The sequence below is a fragment of the Lutjanus erythropterus genome, chromosome 17, assembly GCF_056507025.1.
Source record: "Lutjanus erythropterus isolate fLutEry1 chromosome 17, fLutEry1.hap2, whole genome shotgun sequence".
Taxonomy (NCBI): domain Eukaryota; kingdom Metazoa; phylum Chordata; class Actinopteri; order Lutjaniformes; family Lutjanidae; genus Lutjanus; species Lutjanus erythropterus.
Genome location: NC_139333.1, coordinates 12,037,184 through 12,059,409, shown reverse-complemented (window position 1 = coordinate 12,059,409; position 22,226 = coordinate 12,037,184). Strand labels below are relative to the sequence as shown.

At 41.4% G+C, this 22,226-nt stretch overlaps 1 protein-coding gene across 5 annotated transcripts in view; it reads left to right on the top strand.

Moving 5' to 3' along the window:
* The window catches only part of raraa (retinoic acid receptor, alpha a), a 196,720-nt gene that overhangs the window by 173,348 nt on the left and 1,146 nt on the right, over positions 1-22,226 (top strand). For all 5 annotated transcript variants that reach the window (XM_084741513.1, XM_084741514.1, XM_084741512.1 and 2 more), the window contains 6 exons: positions 1,213-1,361; positions 11,511-11,652; positions 20,689-20,849; positions 20,979-21,155; positions 21,270-21,474; positions 21,689-21,847. In XM_084741513.1, the coding sequence (XP_084597639.1) occupies positions 1,213-1,361; positions 11,511-11,652; positions 20,689-20,849; positions 20,979-21,155; positions 21,270-21,474; positions 21,689-21,847 (993 nt within the window). The remainder of the gene's footprint in view (positions 1-1,212; positions 1,362-11,510; positions 11,653-20,688; positions 20,850-20,978; positions 21,156-21,269; positions 21,475-21,688; positions 21,848-22,226) is intronic.

Below are 22,226 nucleotides of genomic sequence, written 5' to 3'. Positions count from 1 at the left end.
GACTAAATGTATCATAAATAAAACGAATAATATTACCTTGTTCATGAACATGATTTGTGCCCGAGTCACATCAGATAAATTTTCGTCAGCGGCAGCAACAGATCTTACATATTGTACGTTTAACTTATTTTTTTGAATGAGAAAAAAACAGCAACCAGTGAAACAGTCAATATACAAAACTCGGGCATCATATAAAAAAACTACCAATATTAAAAAAAAAATAAAACTAGCCAACATACAACACTCCCACTGACTCAAAATGGCACCTTTTGCAAACAGGGATTATACACTTATTTAGTCAGACATGAGGCCACAGGGTGCAGGTCTGTGCTGTGAATGTGTGTTTTTATATTTGATTAAAGCGCCATGTTTTGTAACACACACAGGATATTGAGGTCAAAGTCCAATACATATTACATGAAGGCAACAGCAGGGTTACTTCCCTACGATCCCAGACCTCTTTGTTTACAAGCACACGAAATATGGGAGCCTGCAAAGTGCTCACATGTTGTTTGGTTTGTCATATTAGTGCTTATTGGATGAGGACACAGTGTGTATTCAGCCCTTTATTTCTGTTTACTGGGCTGATATTGAATAAGAGGGACTGAGGTAGGCCTTTGGTTAGGAGGATAAACAGGTTTGCAGTATTTGCTTCTTGTGTTTGGTACACTGTGCTTTATCTGTTAATATTTTCAAGTATCCAAACTTAAAAAGCTTGTAGAATTTAAAAATATATAAAAGTACAACTGCAGGCCTTGTATCACAGAAGGAAACCTGTCTTTGAACACTGCTAGCAAACACACACAGAAGCCATAATTTCAGCAGTAAATAAGAATACTCTTTAGAGGCTGGTTTCACTGCTGCTTTGATGATCTGTGTGTGTGTGTGTGTGTGTGTGTGTGTGTGTGTGTTCTCTGAAGATATTTTTACAGAGTCTTTCCTGTGGCGGATCTGAAAGTGCCACAAATCAAGAAGTTGTCCTTGCACTTGCAGCTTTTTTTTGTTTTTTCAAACATGTTAGAACGTGAGTAAGTTCCCCTTCTGGTGGTTTGTATTGGATGTTGTCAGCAGTGTATCTGTCTGGGCCGAGTTGTTTTAAGATCTGTGTGTGAGTGTACGAAAGAGTGTGTGTGATATCGATTAATGCTGCTTGTCTGTCAGCGCTCCATCTGATAGTGTTGACTAACCTCTCCTCTTCTCTTCCCTCCGCAGCGATAGAGACCCAGAGTACCAGCTCAGAGGAGATAGTGCCAAGCCCGCCCTCACCTCCCCCGCCACCCCGCGTCTACAAGCCCTGCTTTGTGTGCCAGGACAAGTCCTCAGGGTACCACTATGGTGTCAGCGCCTGTGAGGGCTGCAAGGTGAGAGTCCCGGCCTTCCTCTGAATCTGCCAAGCAAGCAAGATGTTCGTCAATCTTGTAACCTTCATGAGATTTGCACAAGCAAAAAAGTGCACACTGAAATGATGAAAATGATAAGGCATGTCATTTTGGGTATTTCACGTCCTATTGGGTTTTTTCAGTGTTTAATGCTGGAATTTAAAGCGGTAGTTTTGGATTATTTGAAGTGGGTTTGCATTTGGTACTTATGAATAGTCAGTGTATCAGCTACAGCAGATGGTGGCTGGTAGGCCCCCAGTTTGAAGAAGCAGAGGGAAAACTGGAAAACTGCTGTTACGCAGGCCAAATATTGCTCTCACCAAACGAACCAAATTCCATAGGCAAAATACGTCATTTTACCTTGCAGAATCCGGGAGTTGATGGTCTGCTGCTGCCTTCATCTATTAGTTTGTCTGTGTTATTGTGTGATGTTGGTGAAGCGGAGCTGTCCTTTTAAAACACCAAAGTCACACAATAACACAAACTAACTAACCAATGGAGACAGCGATAGACCTACAACTCCCATGTTCTACAAGGTAAAATAACTAATTTTGCCTATGGAGTTTGGTTGGTTTGGAAAGAGCAATATTTGGCTTGTATAACAACAGTTTTCTGCCAAAAAAAGCTGCCTGACAACCAAGTAAAGTGATTAAAATCTTAAAAATATATATATTGTACACTTAAACTGATATTAAGTCTGATATTATTAAGGGGCAAAATACCTTTTGTTGCTGACCCTGTCCACAGCAGTTCATTGTTTTGCTTTCTTGCTGGTGCCCCTCTCTGCTTCTCCCAACTTCTCCTAATTTACTGAAGGTAATATACTGGCAATTGATATGTGCCTCATATAACCCTAAATGAAATAATTCAAAATAACCCTTTAATGTTGGGAATAAGTTAAAATTTTAAACTTTTAAAAACTTTTTTTGGATGGGTTGCAGTTGCTTCTTTCAACACTTAAAAATGGCAACCTATATGTGGACACACTGTAAAGATAACTTATATGATGGACCTGCCTCTTATCATGTACAGTATGTGAAACTTTGTCATCTATCAAGTGTTGTTGCTGCTCGTATCAGCTCTGCTGACGTGCCCACATTGGCCGTCTGTTATCAATACAGCCGTGTTGCACAGGTGCCGAATAGGCCTCATAACCCCCACCTGCTCCGTTATCAGCTGATGGTTGCTGTGTGCATGCAAACATGTTCTCCAGGCCTTTTTATCTTGCTTCTCCCAAGGCGCTGAGCCAGAGTTGTGTAAGCTCAGAGGAGGATAGAGAATCTAATGTAAAGTTATTGCCTGGTGCAAGCCTTATATCTCCAGTGTCAACATTTCACAATCCACGATCATGCATTCTCGAATTGACCAAAACAGGAGTATGTAAATCTTCCTTGCAAGGTCTTCTCATGACAGCAAGACGAGGCGGGGAGTGGTTTGATGAAGGCAGGCAGGGTGGTACTGTTGGTGTCAGGTGCTAGACCCTCTGACTTACTTGAATGTGCAGCCAATGCTGTGTGTGTTTCCATATGTGCAGGAACAGGAGTGGAGCAGAAGAAAAGGGGGTAGAGTAGAGAGAAAATACTGACGAAGGCGGGAGGCAGAGGCAGTAAAAAAAAAAAAAAAAAAAATCAGAGTTAAGGAAGGCCAGGAACTCAGGGGGAATGTAAAATGCAGACAAAACGATACAAAGATGGGAGAGACAGCAGGGAGTGAGATAGAGAGCAGACTGTGCTCGGGGAGAGATGAGCAGCTAGAAAGAGAAGAGTGGGGATGGTTGGAGAGGCAGCAGATTAGGGGGGACGGGGTACAGGGGGCCACAGCTGAACTCACTGACACCAAGAGAAAGACGGTCAGTGCATCAGAGCACAGGGGGGAAGGGGAGGATGACTAAAGAATGCAACGGGAGGATCGCACAGGAGAGCTACAAGTCTGCCTAGCACACACATATACAAACACATAATAACCCTTTAACACAAACTCTCCGAGCGCTCAGTGAAACTCGACCTGCTCCGCAAATCCCACTTATAAAAAGTTAACAAAGTAAGTAAAGGCCAACCTCTGAGCTGTTTTATAGGGTATAACCAAACTGCTGCTCACTGTGCTGCTCCATGGGTCTGTGTTTGAGTTGATTTTCCAAATTTAAAGTTGGAATATTTCTGAAAATGTCCTCTTTTTACTTTTCACAGGTTTTGTTTATAGACACGCTTAGACTGAACTAAATATGAACTCATGTAAATTACTAGTTGTCGACTGATATGGGTTTTTTAATGACCAATATACAATGCTGATGTCAAAGCAAAGAAACGTCATGAGTATTTCTATTGTTCCACACATTACAGACTAATATACAGAGTTCCACAAGCAACATCATTCAACTGCATTAATCTATACATTATCATGCATTATATAGATAATGCTACCCACTAATGGTTTTAGGTTAGATTTGCTTTCATTCAGGATGGGGGAAATGTGTTAATGTTTAGAGAATATATTAATGACTGAAGAAAAATAGGAAAATGTTTACAATTGTGTCACCTTCACAAAACTCACAAGATGGAGCACCAGCATCTTTCCACAAGGCTGCCTGCAGATGTGTCTGCAGACATTTTTGGTTTATTGGCCTTGTGAGTGCAGGCATCGGCTGATGCTGATTATTGCAAAATGCCAGAAAATCAGCCCGGTTAATCAGTCTATCACTATTATTTCACTCAGATTTTATTCAGCCTGGTGGAAATATATGTTAGACTGTCAAAACTAGACAAAGCAAAAAAAAAACAAAAAACAGAAAATAACTATAATAAATCACTGTACAGACAGAAAGAAAAAAGAGATGTGGAGAACATAAAAAACAGCAGCAGTATGAGTATGTGAGAGACAAAAAAAGAAGGAAGATGGTGTGTGGTTTCACTTGTCTAAATAATATTGTGTAGAGTGTGATATTTCTAAATTAGTATTTCTAAACACTTTCCAAATCAGTGCAAGATATGGCCATGGGAAACTGTGCAATGGGTTTGTCTATATTAAAGGGATAATTCAGCACCTTTCATGTGGCTGTTCTGTCAGTGTTGATGGGAAATGTAGTTAAATGATGTAAATGTTGGTAAAATCAAGCAATAAATGACTCATATTGCTATATTGACCAAGAAAGCTGATCTCTCCTGCTCAATGCCAGCCTTTAGCTCTTACTTTGTTGGCCAAAACGTAGAGCTAGGTGACAAAAATACTTTAGCATGCACTGAAGAATTTATAGCTTCAGTTGACAACATATACCATCAACACTGCCTGGACATCCACATGAAAAATATTGAGTTCTCCCTTTAAGCCTGTGACAGAGTATTCTCTACCTTTTGCTCAATGCATACAGAGACAGGCTTCAGAGAGGATTACACAGTTTGGTTAAATTATCACATTTTGATTTTTATACAAATTTGTTTCATGATTTAATATTCAACTTAATTAATTTATCTGATATACTTAAAACAAATATGTCCATTATCTGTGAGCTAGCTGCTAACTGCTTTATGTGTCGTGACTAAAGCCCCGTTTGTGTCTGTGTGAGGTGTTTGCAGGTGTGCAGCAACTCTGCAGCCATTTTATGCTCTAAACTGCTTTTAGTTTGTCCACTTAGCATTGCTCCCCATAGTCTAATAGCATCTGATTTAATAGGGTAATAAGTTATATAATAAGGCTAAATCACAGCTCCCAGTGAGAGTGTGTGTCTGTGTGGTTCTGTTAGACCAGTTTGAATCTCTGTTCTGTTGAACAGGCCTCAGGTCGGCTCAAGCAGGGACAGCGGTTGTGTAGTTGTAAGTGGTCACCTGAAATATTAGTTGTGAACTGTTGATGTAGTTGATTCTTTTTTGTCTTTTTTTCACTTGTTTTTGTCTCAAAGGTCTATCACAGACAAAGGAAGCGTTTAAAACATATTACACACACAACAGTCTGACACTTGCTAATGGCAAGTAAAAGTTCTGTAACAGTGTGATAAACACAGAAAGAGGGCAAACAATAGACAAGCTGTAAACTTGAGTAATTAGTTGTTTCTCTTCCATTATCACAGTGTTGTTCTCTCCAACAGTGTCAGACTTGACAGTGTAATTAGCTTTTTTAGGCTATGGTACAATGGGTATATTGCTGATGTTTTAATCCATCAGCCGGCAGATATTGTGCAGTGCAAATTATTTCAGAACAATGACGAACATTAACTTATTTCACAACTTTTACCATCAGTTGTTGGCTGTTTTTCCTCTCTCTGCGCCCTGAAACACCAAAGTTTTGCAACTAAGGTATGATAGCAATCTCATCTCTTTAATCTAGGATTAACTTCATAACATGTTTCTCCACAAAACCACCAGCAAACCTGGCACACCTCTTTGGCTGAAGATAATTAGATTCCCAGATACAGCTGAGCGAGATTATTTTAAACCGAGAGAGAACTCATGCATATAGATTGTGTCCAAACAACAACAAAGTAAAACGCTCTCAATCGAATAATATACTGAGCGAATAACCAGATATATTGATTAACTACAGCGGTAAAAGCTGTTAGTTTAATGCAGAGGCGGCAGCACTTCAGAATGGAAAAAGTGTTATATCTGTCCTTTGTATTGAAACACTGAGTGTGTGCACAACAGCGCAGAAATAATCCAGGAAGTACATGACTGGAACTGTCACCTTAATTAAATAATGACTTAGATCACGGTTTTTCAAACTGGGGTCTGGGGACCAACAGCGGCCACTGAGTGGGTTGAGGAGGTTCCTCAGCAAAAGGAGGAAGTAATTATCTTCAAACCTAAAATGAAAATAAATTAAATTTACATGTTCACATTAGAGCACAGACCCTCAATTTGAAAGGAATTTGTTTTTGGAATCTGCTCTGTGTTTATTTTTGATCTCATTTTCAGGTTTAAAGATAATAAAACTCTTCATAGTTAATGTCCAAGCTAGGATTACTATAAATTTACAGTCAATCAAAATGGCCAACAGTAATTCGTCCCCAGTTGTTCAAACTTCCAAAAAGGGTGGTAAAAATATTAAAATATTCCATTCTTCCTTCTGCAAGGACACCTGTTGGTCCCAGGAACCCGGTTTGAAAACCACTAGTGTAATGTGGATAAACGGAGGGGGTGCTTGACATGGAAAATGTTTGGAAACCCAGGTTTAGATTAAGGTTTTTAACCTGAGGAGTTGTTTTAAACCTGCCTGAGCACTCCAAGTCCCAAGAACACAGCAGTTCATCTGGTTAGGAAAGTGTTTTAGTAACTATTAGGGATGTTGGCTAAAAGTACGAAAATATCCCCAGTTCAACAGCTAGCGTCCATCGCTATTCCCCCATCCATGAGCCGACTGTCTGCCCACTGAACAGCCGCAGTGCTAATTTGAAAAATTCAGGATGCCTTCTCCGTATCTCTGACTTCAGAGGAGATGACTAGGCATAGCATATTCAATAATTCAACACTACAGGCATGTGAACGTATATGGTTGTCTCATCTGAGACTGGGGTAAGTCGAGGGTTAGCAGCGTCGGCTTTGCTGCAGCATGCCAAACTACAAAGGCATTTCCTGGGGGCTGCAGTGAACAGAGGAAACAGGAGAGGGATGTTGGGCTCTGCTACTTGGAGACATTTCGTTTGTTGTTTAAGTTCTACCGCCTGCACATACTCACCAGCATTGCACTTCTTTTCCCCTCCAGATATTAACACTTAAACATTAAATATGCATGCCCACCCCCTCATGTTTATGTTTTTGTCTCGGAGGCATGGCAGCGCGAGGCAGGCGATCTCTCTTCCTGGTATCCGCTGCAATGGGAGGGAAGCAGCAACCATATTTCCGAACTCCCCAACCGCCGCTTCTTGCAAGAATGTCCCCTATTTGCCGTGTTTTTCAAATGGCCCTCTTACCGAGCGTCCGTCTCTGCTAATGTGTGGGCTGTAGCAGTAGCTGCTTTGTAATAGAGGCACAGGGATATACACACATGCACGGGCGCAGTGGGAGGCTGGGAACGCACTCTTAATCTGGGCACAGTGTGAAAGTCACGTAAGAGAGGATTCCTGTGCTTCCCTGTGAACTTGCCAACCCCGGACTCCCCCCTGCTTTCCTCTTAATAAAGTGTTTCCTCACACACATGCAAAGTAGAACACAGCGACACACTCATAAACGCATGAGGCTCATACCAGGTAGAAAGCAGTGAATCCAAGAGCACATGATGCATCCAATCATGTATGTGCTGTTACCGTTTGCTCCTCTTTTTCATCCCTCCCTCCCTCCTTCTCCCTCTTCTTGCGGCTCTCATCTCCCCTGAACACTGCAGGGTGGCTGACAGGCCCGCTGAGGGCTCTTGTCGCCGGGTGGATTAAGCGGTGATACAAAAAGAGGCTTAAGGGCCGCAGGAAGCAATGACTCCTAAAAGAAGGAGGAGAGGAGGGGGAAGGGGCAGGAACAATCGACTGGCCCACGAGCCGCAAGCAACAGCCAATCAGGAGCTGCTGCGAGAGGGCACCTGAGCCTCATGATGTCAGGAGGGAGTGGGTCAATCCCCTGTGACCCTGGTGTCAGGGTCAGGGTTAGGGCATCGTCGGATCAGAGGACATGATACATCCACACAGGCGAGCACAAAGACCACTGACTTGTCCCTGACATCAGCAGCTAGCGTTACTGTCAAACTGTAAGCATTGTTCTCTAGACTATGTTGTTTGCCCAGGCCTCAGACAGCAGGTCTTCTCAGAGGCATGTTCCAGTTCGGGTACACAGTCTTTGGACCATTTCAGCCAAAAATGAACTGTTCCTGAACCTATAAGGCATTGTGCAACACCTTCTGTTTATCTTGCATCCTTGATTACAATGGTTCCCCTCACAACGCAGGCTGGTTCACTAGATAGAACCAAGGTTCTATCTAGTGAACTAACTATCAGGAAAAGGGTGAAAAATTCCACCCTTTTCCTGATCAAAGTTCATCACCAAAAATCTACTTGATGTGACAACAGGTTGCAAAGATATGAGGCTTTGATGAAATCAGGACAAAGGTTAGATCAGGTGACCCTCTTAAGGATTGAAACACTTCCTCTATCAGTTGGACACAAAGTCTATCATGTGTAATCGGCACTGTTGCCCATGCTGGCACCTTGCCCCAACAGATACATGACAAACTGCATGACACACTTCCTCTTCGTAGTTCAGTAGAAGCCTGAATCACTTCCGCTCTGTGGCGGTGGACAGGAGATATGAGAAGAGGCTGGTGATCTGGGAAGGACAAATTGCGGGCTTAGGTCCTCCGACCATCTGTCGGCTAGCAGAGCTAATCCCTCGGCATGGGATGGGGCTCCCTGGCAGCTACCCCACCACTTCAAACTCCACCCCACCTCCCTTTCTCCCTAGCTATAGCCCCACCCAGCCTCCTACCCACCAAAACATAGCCTGTGTCCCACTGCGTCACATCAATACTGACATTGACCTGTATTACATTTGTCCTGAGCCCTGCTCACTGAATACTCACTCAGTTGTGGCTGATTTGCATTAACCTCTTTTTATCTTTTTGACACATAAGGGATGTTTAAGCAGCGAGGCCACAGAGGTTAGCATTGATTTTATTGGGGTTGCATGTTATTGAGGAGAGTATAAGTTTTTATGCATGGCTTTTCAACTGATTTGTCACTGACTCTATAAAACACATCTGCAGCTTTTAGACAGCCTTGTGGTTCCAAAGAACAATTTTTATGTTAACTTAACTTGAATTCAGGAAACCACTAAGTATAGTCATATCATAAATCACCAATACTCCCAGCACACTCTCTGAAAACAATTAAAATGCCTTTGTTGTAATGACATGGTCATGTTGGACCTTGAAACAAACACACTCTGTCAAAAAAACATTTAAGTCCCTGATGATGGCTTGCATGCCGAAATCTTTTGTGTGAGTGTGTTTGTTTTAAGGTCAGACATGACCATGCCGTGACAATAACAGCCTTTTGATCATTTTAAAAGAGTCTTGGGAGTTTTTCTGTGATTTTTGACAACACGTGTCCCTACCCAAAGTCCACCTCAAACAATCTCACTTTGAGCTCAGGAAATGCTCCAGCTCAAACATTTTTATGGTTAATTAAGTCTGAAGAATTGGAGATGTTCTTAGACAAAGATACCAAAGTTTATCCCGCATGGAAGAAAGATGCTTGATTGTTGTCTCATTTACATGTTGTGAAATACTGATGTTTTGGGGAATGAGACTCAACAATCAACTATCTTACCGAGCCTGAAAACAGCCAAGAAGAGTAGCAGAAATCTAGTTTTCTCTCAGACAACTTCAACTACATTGTGCTTAAAGGTTATAATCGAAGTTCTTCCTACTCCAGCTTTAAAGATGTGGTCACTTTTTTCTTTCATGGGCGAAATCCCTGCTGTCATTTCTTATTTAAAACAGAGATAGTTCATTTTAGACTTGTGAGTCACTCGGTCACTTTAATATATGCTGAGCTTATTTGTAGCTGTTGGAGCTCTTTAAGTTCAAAGAAAGAAAATCTAAATTATTACTGAGTTAGTGCATGGGACGTGTGTTGCATATATGATGGTGAGATACTTTACTGATACGTTTCTGTGTCTTACCTCTGTGTCTTGTATATGCATGGACTACATTTTTAAATGTATTTTATTTGATCTTCCATTGAAAACTGAAATGTGGGAAAAGAGGGATTCCTTTTTTGTTCTTACACAACAGTCTCAGCCTATGTTCTGTCTCTGTTTCTCTCTCTAATAATACGAGCTTGGCCTGGATCTAGATTTGCTTATTTCTGGCTATGTAAACTAGGCCATGCTTATATGGCACCCAGTAACCCTGTGCCTTTTGCCTCCAAAAGCTTTTGGACCTGAAACATCTCCAAAAAGCATTTTTGTGTTGTGCCTCGAGTGGCCATCATCGAGGAGGTGGGCGACCTCGTGAGATGGTGACTGACTATCAAGTCTCTGTCCAGATTATGTCACGGAATAAGCCCTTTAAGGACTTAACTGTTTGGTAGTTGATTGCCTTTGAACTGCAGCTGCAGATGGCCATTCTGCATGGCTGCTTTTTCATTTCATTTTTGTGAACCTTGCAAGAAATTTAGGTTTTTTTAGTTGGGAACTGGATGAAACGAGACATCATAAACATGGGCAACATATGAGGAGAGAAAGGAACCGCAGCACCTAGGTTGTTGACATGCTCACTGAATACACACCAGTGGTTCTCAACCTGCGGGTCAGTACCCCCAAAGGGGTGGCAAGATCACTTCTATGGGTCGCCAGATGGTTGTGAAAAATAAAATGACATATTGTAGCAAGCAGCACGGAACGAGAGCCAGGAATCAGCTGTGAATGATGTCAGCCCTTTCAAGACATTCAACAAGCAATCAAAAAGAAAATACAGCCACCTTACTTACGGTTAAAGCTATAAACCAGCACAAAAATTACCGAGATAAGATAAAGCACCAACTACTCAGTCTGGCAAGCATGGTAGGAAACAAGGGCTGTGTATCATGGTTGGTTTGGGAGTCGGAAACTGATTTTTTAGGAGGCTGTGATGGTTGAGAAGCGCTTCCTTAAGATCATCTAATAAAGGTTTCCTCACTGTAGCTCAAATAAATTTTAAATCAGCTTATGGTGCTTTCAGTGATTCCAGTCATTTTTGTCTGCTACTACAGAGTCTTCTTTAAGATGTAGATCTTTTTACACAAAATTTTTGGTGTCTTTTATTTTTTTTAGAATCAGTGTTGCTATTTTTACTATTCCCTTTTTTAATAATAAAAATAATACCTTTTATGTTTTTATCTCATCTTGTATGTTCTTATATGTAATACCTTTGTATCTATTTGTTCTTTTATCTGTTTTTGTCATTTATGATGCAGTTTTGCTTTTATTCCAAAGCACGTTGAGTCAGTCTGTGGTGTGAGATGTGCTGTACCTGATACTGGATTTTTGGGGCCAATGACAATTTTAGGGAGTAAAACGATTTGGATACTTTCCCAAGAATTTTTTTAAATTCTAGGGAAGCATATACTCCAATACTAATACAGACCGATATGGTTGTGATAAGCCAATATCAAGCCCATAATATTGGTCCACCACCACCTGTCCTCTCTCCTTATCTCTCTGCCTTTCTGTCCCACAGGGCTTCTTTCGGAGAAGCATCCAGAAGAACATGGTGTACACTTGTCACCGGGAGAAGAACTGCATCATCAACAAAGTCACCCGCAACCGCTGTCAGTACTGTCGGCTGCAGAAGTGCCTGGAAGTCGGGATGTCCAAGGAGTGTGAGTATAAGAACTGTCTTACCCAGAATGCCTTGCTCCTCCCACAGTGCTCCGATCTCATCATCATAGTTGTTTAATCCCACAGGGGGTTAGCTTGATTGTGACAGTGTTAAGCCTCAGCGTTTGTTGACATTTGTTCCAGCACCAACATTGCGTAAGCGTTCACTGTTGATGCACACACACATATCAGCTGTGGCAGTGATTCATTATTATTAATTTATGACCACACTGGGTGGAGACCCCGTCCTGTCAGTTTTTATGAGAAAATTCAAAGCTGTTACTATTAATTCCTCGTCCGTCGATGCTTTTGGTTGATATTTTTAGTTTGGAGGTTTTATTTTGCGGAGAATATCCGCTGTAAAAAGCGAGACAAAGGGCAGCCGTGATGCAGACTGGCAATAACAGTCAGGGTGTCGCCAGGCTTGGCAGGCCTCTGTGATGAATATGTTCTCACCTGCCGAGAGTGAAAGAGCAGGCGTCTGCTCCCATCATTGCACCCCGGGGGCTGTGTGAACACACACACACACACACACACACACACACACACACACACACACACAGGCACTCAGACTTGATAAAGTAATTGGAAGAGGTGTGACCGCAGAGAACTCAGAGGCCGGCGGGGTTTTTACCTCAGCCCGATCACATGACACACACAGTTACACACACTGACACACACTATCATTTTACACATTAGTAGAATGTGTGTATGAGACACTTTTTACTCATGAATACTGATAAATACTAGAGCTGCAACTAATGTTTATTTTCATTATCAGTTATTTTCTTTCCCACATTCCATGATAACATATCTTGTTTCATCCACATCCCAAGGATATTCAGTTAACTGTCATAGAGGAGTGAAGAAACCACCAAATATTCACATTTTAGAACCTGAAATCTAAGAATATGGACCTTTTTTTGGTAACGTGAATAAATCTGTCCATCATTTTCTCAATTTATGAGTTGTTTGGTCAAGAAAATGTCAGAAAATGGTGGAGAATGTTGATCACTGTTTCCCAGATTCCAAGGTGACACGTCTTGTTTTGTCCACAGTCCAAAGATATTCAGTTTACTGTCATAGTGGAGTAAACCAGAAAATATGTACATTTTAGTGGCTGAAATCAGAGAATTTAGACATTTTCTTCCTCTAAAAGATGACTCAAAATGATTATTCGATTACCAAAATAGTTGGCAACTAATGATTATCTTCATTATCGATTAATCTATCAGTCATTATCTCGATTAATCGATCAGCTTTTGGTTCAGAAAATGGCATAAAATGGTATAAAATTTGATCGCTCCTTCCCAAATCCCAAGGTGACCCACTCAAATGTTTTGTTTTGTCCACAACACAAATATATACAGTTCACTGTCATAAAGGATAAAATAAAATACACAAAATGTTCACATTTAAGAAGCTGAAATCGGGGAACTTTGACAGTTCATCTTGAAAAATGATTCAAAACAATTAATCGATTACCTAAGTAGTTGCTGATTAATTTAATAGTTAACTGATTGATTAATTCAGGGTTCCCAGATTTTTTCATGTCAAGGACGCTGGCAGTAAATGCACATTGGACCATTGACATCCTTTCACGAGAGCATTTTGTCTTAAGGAATTCCCTTTATTTTTAGGTTTGAAGATAATAACGTCTTAAAAGTGAATCAGTAATCAAACTCGGATCACTATGAATTTACAATCAAAATGACGAATATTATTTCTTCCCTACTTGTAACAATTTCCAAAGACTGTGATAAAAAATATTACTGGATTCCTCCTTTTGCTGAGGACCCCTGTTGGTCCCTGTACCCCAGTTTGAAAACCACTGGATTGATCAACTGATTGTTGCGGCTGCTAAACACTCGGCAATAGAAAGAGAAATAGGTGTATGCAGACAGAAAATACAGCAGCTCTCGTCCTCTCACAGGCACGCACACCTGTTTAAACTCGCGTGCAGACGGCCTCCGCGGCTCCGTCCCTCTCTGCCTCCTGTCTTCCCAGCGCTACTTACCTCATCTTTCTGGTACAGCGAGTGCAGGGAGCGCTCCCCATGCCACAGCACTGTGGCTTACAGTAAAAGAAGTTATCCTCTGAGCTCCTTACCTTTGAATGGGGCCATTAATCATGGTTAGAAGGATCACAGCAGCCAGCTCTTTTACACACACACACACACACACACACACACACACACACACACACACACAGAGGGACGCAGCACACAACAGAGGAATAGACTGGAGTTGGAGAGCCATCTAGTGGTTAATTTGTAGTATTGCACAAGTGAAGACAGATTGGTTTCTGACTGGATTAGAGGCTGGAAATTTTGTTATTGGAAACATTTTGACCCACCTTTGCTCAGCTGGTTTTGGTTTAATATTAATGTCTTCTTCTGAGTGCGGTCATCCTGTGCAGAGTGTGCATATTGCTCGTCTTGTGTCCTCAGCAGTGACTTTGGCTAGTGAAACTGGTCCGGGCTGGTGAGGAAGGAGAGGCTGGCCATCTGGGGCCAGCAGGGAGCCTCTCCGCCCCTCACACACACCGACACAAGAACACACACATAAAAATGCGCCCTTGTGCATAATTTCATGCGCACGCTCAAATTATGCACACGCAAGGTGACAAACACAAACTGATATGAATAAAAAGGCTTAAACAGAAATACATTCAGACAGCTCCACTTATGCACCATACTTTCTCTGTCACACACACACACGCTCACAGAAGGTGGACCCCCCGCTGGAGCCGGGGGACGTCTGGGTGACCTTGCGTCTGCCGGCAGACAGCTCCAGACGACAGTGCCAGGCCTGCTGCCAGGTGGCAGTGCCAAGCAAGACGGCATCAGAAGGAGGGGAGGAGGGTGTTCTGAGCGAGTGGAGGGTTACAAGGGAAACGCCTGTAAGCTTAGTGCCACATTAATATCAACCTGACAGGGTGTGCTTAAACGTACCACAAGGAGGTTTTAACTGGTTATGAAATGGTTTCAAATCAGTACTGATGTCTCTATATGACCTACATGAGCAAATGAGACCATCAGCAAGAAGATTGGCTAATTCTGTATAGATGTTCTTAATGACAGGTTCAGATTGTCTGTGAAATCAGATTAGAATTGCTCACATTTTTCCAGGCCAAGTTACAGTGAATACTGCATTAGCCAGTTAAGATATTTGTCTAAAGTCAATTTTATTTTTGACATCTTAAATAAAGGTTATGGCAGTGGAAATATGGCTGCTTTTGTCCACAGTGGCCTCCAAACTAATGATTAATTATGTTCATGATTAATCATTTAGTGGTGTTGTCCATAAAATGTCAGAAAATGGTGAAAAATGTTAATCGCTGTTTCCCAAAGCCCAGGATGACCTCCTTAAATGTCTGGTTTTGTTAACAACCCAAAAAATATCCAATTTACTGTCATGAAGGACTACAGAAATCAGAAGATTTTGACATTTGAGAAGCTGAAACAGTGTCTTTTTTAAAATATGTAAGTGACTCGAAACAATCAAGTATCAATTTCATGTAATAGTTGACAACTAATCCGTCCATAACGCCGTGGCTCTACCTCATAATCAACACAATATGAAAGTTCCTTGTAACTGCTTTAAAGAAGGCCAAGACTTACGGAAGAAGTCAAGTTTCTAAAGATAAAGTTTACAATCATATCAAGATGGCTAAAACATTAAAAATGTTAGGTTGTATTGGCTCTTTTATGTACACATTACCCTTACTGTAGTGCAGTGGTTCCCAAAGTGGAGGTCAGGGCCCCTTCAGGGGATCATGAGATAACTCTGAGTGGTCACGAATTGAATGAGATTGATAGAAACACATTTCTGCTTCATTAAACTATGACATTACTCTTATTTTTGCTTTTTAGATACTTTTTGTATAAATATTTTACAAAATAAGTCAAATTAAACTATCTAAGAAAGCAAAATTCAGTCTGCTTGAAATGCTAGAAGCTAATAGAATTATGTTGAAGCTACTACAATGAACTTTAATATTTTGTTGATTTTGGAGTTTTTCCACCTTAATAACCACAAAATATAACATCAAAGATAAAATTACTAAATAAGAATCTGTTCCTGCTTCTTTTAAACTGCTTATGTACTACTCACTGTAGCATTGCGTGGAAATATATAAACACAGGCTCGTTTCATCAGATTTCAGAATCAGACTCGGTAGCAGCCATTAAGAATAATGATATAGAAATCCAAAACGTTGTACGGATGGTCTCATTATCATATGTAGGTCAGTAATAAATTGTGTAATAAATTTCATAAGCAGTTAAAAACTCCTTGTAGCGGCTTTAAATTTTGACAAGAGGTTGCAAAATGACTTTGCTCTGTGTTTTCTTTGTGAGCATTTTGGGGCAAACACTGGATTCTCAAACAGCAGTTGTCACAACCAGAACTGTAAACTTTTGATATAATACTAGTATCAAATATGATACTCAATACTGATTTTGGATTTATGGTAAAAAGAAAAAAGTCCTAGACAGGAAAAAAATTAATTTAAATACAATTTTTTTTTCTCTCTCTCTCTCTTTTTTTTTTATAAACGTCAGTCAAAGTCAAATTTCAGTCAGGACAATACAGACTGAAATGAACCGAGGTCTTGAATGAGCACTTAAATCAATTTTTATAGCTTTGATACTTTCGATACTATAATTAATAGATATTGTATTGTTTTAAACGTGGTATTGAAAAAGTACTGAATTATCGATGCTTTTGACAACCATCTGATAAATGATGCTCATTTCAGCTGAAGTAACTTCATTCCCACTGCTGACACATTTTGAGTCTTTTTTTTGTGGAATGATCATTTGGTTCAGTTGCACAATTCTTGAACCTGAATTTATGTTGAGTTCAGACCCAAGTACCTCCCTGCCTTTATCATCCCCTCCCCTCTTTTTTTTTGTCTTGCTCACAAAGCCATCGCTCACATGTTCCTCGAGGAAGGTGTTACTCAGCGATAGAAAAAGTAATAAAAGTAAAATAAGATGAAGCAAAGAGTGATGGAGAACAGTGCAGGGGGAGGATAACATCAGCCACAGAGAAAGGCAGGATAGTAGAGAAAGATGAAGGCTGCGAGAGAGGAGAGAGTATTGAACCCAGTGTGAGTGAGGATGAGAATCCAGAGTTGAGAGAGAGCAGAAGGGGGGAGGAGGGCTGGAGGACAGAGAGAAAGGGGGAGAAAGTTTCATCACTGTCGACGGTGGCTCTGCGCTGCGAGCAGCAGGAGCAGGGGGAACATTGACATTTTTATCTTTCCATTGAATTTAATCTGTGTGATGGACGAGCTGCCAGTGCTTTAATTTTCCTCACACGAATTATCCCTGTCTGCCCACCTCTCTCTGTCTTGTACACACACACACACACACACACACAAATACACACCAGGCACTAACAGAAATTGTCTATTAACTGCACACTGCAGCTGAAATCCACTATGAGAACACATGATTGAGTGATGGCTGTGTGTGTGTGTGCTGTCACAGTATTCCGTACACGTTACACGCCGGCTCTTGTAAATCATTTTTATGCAATGAACACGTAACCGCAAACAATCCAGGATGCAAGTTCCCCCATTAGCATTCATATTCTCATAATACATTTTGAAAGATGCATTGCTTCAAGTTAACACGCACACAAACATCAAATCCACACACACACGCACACATAATAAAAAAAAGCAAGGCAGTATTTCTTTCATTTTCGCTTCCCCCGCCACAGTCCTCCTCCTCCCCCTCAAGTTATTGCATGTGGCAATTCGCCATGACAGATCGCCAGTCGTGCCTAATAGTTCTTTAATGACTTCATTAAATTGTGTTGTGCGGCTTATGATTGTGCTGCCAATTTGTCAGCGCGGGTAATGTCTGGGCGCTAGGGATGCCCCACTTTTATTTGTGAATTAATTGGACATCGACTGTGTTGCAGCCCCTCCGCCCCTCCCCCCTCGTGGCAGACAGGACACAGATTCCCAATCAGCACCACGAGCAGGGCCTGCCCAAATATGTTCAGCAGCTCGCTGCAGTTTTTAATGCAGGGCGTTCCTTCTCTTACTAAGTCGTAATTAGCTCATTAAAGCAGATGGAAGTGGAAAGAGTTTCACTGTTTTGCTCGTTTTCACTGTTTATAAAACTGTCCCATTATAACATACTGTTTGATGTGGGATTTTTGTCTTTCAGCTGTTTCTATCGGATTTTACATGCAGGGCGTGACTGATAATTTTCCAAATGATATCAGGGCGATGAAACAGTAAACTTACACTTCATTATATTCGATATATTGTTACATCCCTTATAGAAGGTTTACTGTTTTAGTAAACAGGGATCTAACAATATATTGAATATCATGATAAAAAATGTCTTGATACCGATATTACCAACCTGATACTGGCCTGTCACAGCTACATAGCTGTATTAGCCTATATTTGAATATTTGTTGTCTGACATGTGCCACTATCCAAAACGTTAAACGTATATATTCTCTGTATATTTTGTTCCCTTTTTTTGTTTATAGTTATTTATAATTATTAAAAATATTGGGAAAAGTTTAGGGTTTCCATGCCCTGATATAATTTTTGTCAAACTGTAAAATATCCTGCTTCGTTACATATCTTTCTCACAAGTGTTTGACAACCACATTTGAGGGATCATTGCAAACTGTTTATGTATATATTCTATATATTCTGTGTGGAGAATGTAAATCTATCACGTTTTTTGTTATCTGCGTCTGCCCCAAAACTCTAGTATCAGCTGGGCTCCGCTGTATATAATTGGTTTTTTTGATGTGTCACTTGTGACACTTTAAGGCACCGTTTCTGACTGTGTCTCCACATGTGTTTTGGTGACTACACCAGCCTACCACATGCGCACCAATAAAACGTTGGCGAATAATGTATGACCGTGCTCTGTCTGCACAGCGGGGTCTTCTTCATTTCTTGTTTTGGCGAGCAGTGCTTAGCAATAACACAGTGCAGCATCAGACTTCCAGCCCCCTCCCTCCTCCTTCCCTTCATGTTCTCCCAGGCAGGGAGGCCTGTCTGCGGGCTGATGGATGAGCAGCAGCACCGAGCAGTGCATCCCTCCCTGGCCCCGGGCCATGCCCCTCTGTCACAGACACTGATCTCCCATCATCCTGAGCGCTCTCACCCTTAATGGTCAAGGTTAGGATTAAGACAAGGAAAATTTGATCTTAGGTCACCGGCTAGGGGAAATTCAGGTACCTGGAGGGGAGGCAGAGATGTGAGGACTGATAGAGATGAGTTTAGGAAAGTGGGATGATTTAAAGCACATGAAATACAATTTTGGACAGAGGAGATAGTGTGCATTGGAGAGAATGAAATGAGGGGAGGAGGAGGAAAGAGAGCATGTGTTGTATAAGCGAGAGAGAGAGAGAAAGCTTGAAGGTTTTTTCCGGTAGGGGCTCAGCAGCCAAGCCCTTTTAAAACCATTAGAGGCGGGATATTTGTCATATTATGTTATTAGATTAGCCGGGACCCCTAATGAAAGCTGTGGCAATTTGTCAGCCTTATGGATAGCTCCATCCACCCCTACTATTTATCAAGTTGCACCCCGTCTCACCCATCCCACCCCCACCCTCAACACGCACGTACATACGCAACCCACTCACAGCTAAACTGCACCCCAGTCTGGAAGAAATGGATCGAGCCTGTAATGGGATTCCAATGCTAAACACCCCGTCTAGTGTTTTTCGTCATTTGGGGTGAGCACACTATTCCCAGCCAGATCGCCCAGAGGGAAACCACATTGGATTATTTCAAGGTTTTTTCCCCTTCCCTCCATTACCATAGTGCTTCTGCGATGGAGCTGTCGCACAACATTTATCTTATAGCGTTGGATAAGAAGTGATGCTGTGGTTGCTGCTGCTGTGTACTGCAGACAGAGCATCTTTTCCTGCTGAGGACTTTGATCTACATCTCAGTTTACCTTTACTTTTATTTAGTTTATAACAGTGCACACTTATCAAGTAATAAGTATAAAAATACAAATGTAAACATGCTGAATTTTAGCAATAGTGCTAATTTACGTCTGTAGGCAGGTAACAAAAACAGAGACATTACAAATGACAATGTACAAATACGAATACCTAATTCCAAAATAGTTGGGACACCATGTAAAACATAAATATAAACATAATGCAATGATTTGCAAATTCTTTTCAACCTATATTGAATTCAATTCAGTATAAAGTCAAGACGCTTAATGTTCAAACTGAGTAACTTTATTGTGTTTTTGCCAATATTCACTTATTCTGAATTTGATGCCAAAAAGCTGAGACTGGATCATGTTTACCACTGTGATACATCACCTTGTCTTTAAACACACTCAGTCAGGGCTTGGGAACTGAGGACGCTAACTGTTGGAGTCCTGAAAGCGAAATTATTTCCCATTCTTGCTTTTCAGATGCTTAACAATCCAGGGGTCTCTGTTGTTGTATTTTGTGCTTCAATGTGTGCCTCACATTTTCAGTGTGAGACAGGTCTGGACTGCAGGCAGGTCAGTCCAGTACCTGAAGTCTTTTACTTCAAAGCCACACTGTTGTATCGCATGTATAATTTGTCTTGGCATCTGTTGAAAAAGACATCTGGTTGGCAGCATATGTTGCTCCAAAACTTGTATGTACCTATCAGAATTAATGGGGCCTTCACAAATGTGTGAGATACCCATCATGCCACTGTCACTGACAAAAACCCCCATGTGTTGAAGTGTTTTTACATTTGTAAGTGACCTTGTGCTAGAGCTTAAACAGTACTTGTAGGGTGTATGGTTGCTTTAAAGCAGTCTGTACAAACTTAATCGTCTAAAGGCCACTGCAAGTTCAAATCAATGTTTTTCTAGAAGTGGAATGACTTCATCATTTGCGTAAAGGTTACAGAGTCTCACTGAGATACAGTATGAACAGCTCTATTTAGATAAATGAAAGCTTAGACATTAAGCTTGTCAAGAGCTGAAGTGAAAAAAAGATCCTTCACACATACTAATCCTCTCTGCTCCTTTCCTTTGCTCCTTGCAGCGGTGAGGAACGACCGGAACAAGAAGAAAAAGGACGAGAAGAAGCAGGAGTGCACGGAGAGCTACGTGCTGAGTCCCGACACGGAACAGATGATCGACAGGGTTCGCAAGGCACACCAGGAAACTTTCCCCTCTCTCTGCCAGCTGGGCAAATACACTACGGTTAGTAGCATGACCCTGACAGTCAGTGTGTGCCCGTATTTCTTTGCTATGGTTTATCACATGCACTTGTAATTAAGTTTATCTGGAAATATATCTAAAATTTTTCCCCACCTCTTCCTTTCCCTTCAGACTAACAGCTCAGAACGACGTGTATCCTTGGATGTAGACCTGTGGGATAAGTTCAGTGAACTTTCCACTAAGTGCATCATAAAGACAGTGGAGTTTGCTAAGCAGCTGCCCGGCTTCACGACGCTTACCATCGCAGATCAGATCACTCTGCTCAAAGCAGCCTGTCTGGACATCCTGGTAAGAACAACAGCCCAAAATGTCTCCAAACTTAATCCAGATTTTTTTTTTAAAACAGGTAAAGAAGTGATTCAAATTCATAACCAAACAACGTTCTGCCTCTTCTGTCCCCAGATACTCCGGATCTGTACACGCTACACACCAGAGCAAGACACCATGACTTTCTCAGATGGACTCACGCTAAACCGAACCCAGATGCACAATGCCGGCTTCGGTCCCCTTACCGACTTGGTTTTTGCCTTTGCTAACCAGCTCCTTCCACTGGAGATGGATGATGCAGAGACAGGGCTGCTCAGCGCCATCTGTTTGCTTTGTGGAGGTACGGCACAATTATGTTTGACATTTGAAAGTCGAAAAAAGCCCGAAACTGTGCCCATCACATTGTCCAGCTCATAGCTTTAATTAAGTGCCACCCCTGTCTGTGGATGAAATAGAATGCTCTTTCCTTGATCTCCACCTAGTGGTTAACTTTGATTATGACAGTTGGAGACTATTGACTCACTCTTTCTGTACTTTATATGTTTCATCTACAGATCGTCAGGACTTGGAACAGGCAGAGAAGGTGGACATCCTGCAGGAGCCCCTCCTGGAGGCGTTGAAGATTTACGTAAGGAGGAGGAGGCCCCACAAACCACACATGTTCCCCAAGATGCTGATGAAGATCACTGATCTGAGAAGCATCAGCGCTAAAGGTCTGTGGTTCTTACACCTTTTCCAAAGTCAAATTCAAGCACTTTTCAAGCATCTTCCAGCACCGTGTAGCTTTGGTAAATTACATATTTATGTACATATATGATCAAAATTATTATTTTATTTATTAATGACTCTTAATCAGGTGTCACTGATAAATTAAAGGGAAAATTCTGCACTTTTCATGTGGATGTCCAGTCAGTGTTGATGGTAAATGTAGTTAAGTGCAGCAAGAAATTCCTTGGTGTGTGTTACATTGACTGAGAAAACTGAGTTCTCCTGCTGCAAAATCTGTTTTACTGCATTCAGTGGTGTCACTTGATATTAAGAAAGAACTTACCATCAACACTGACTGGACATCCACGTGACAAATGTTGAAGT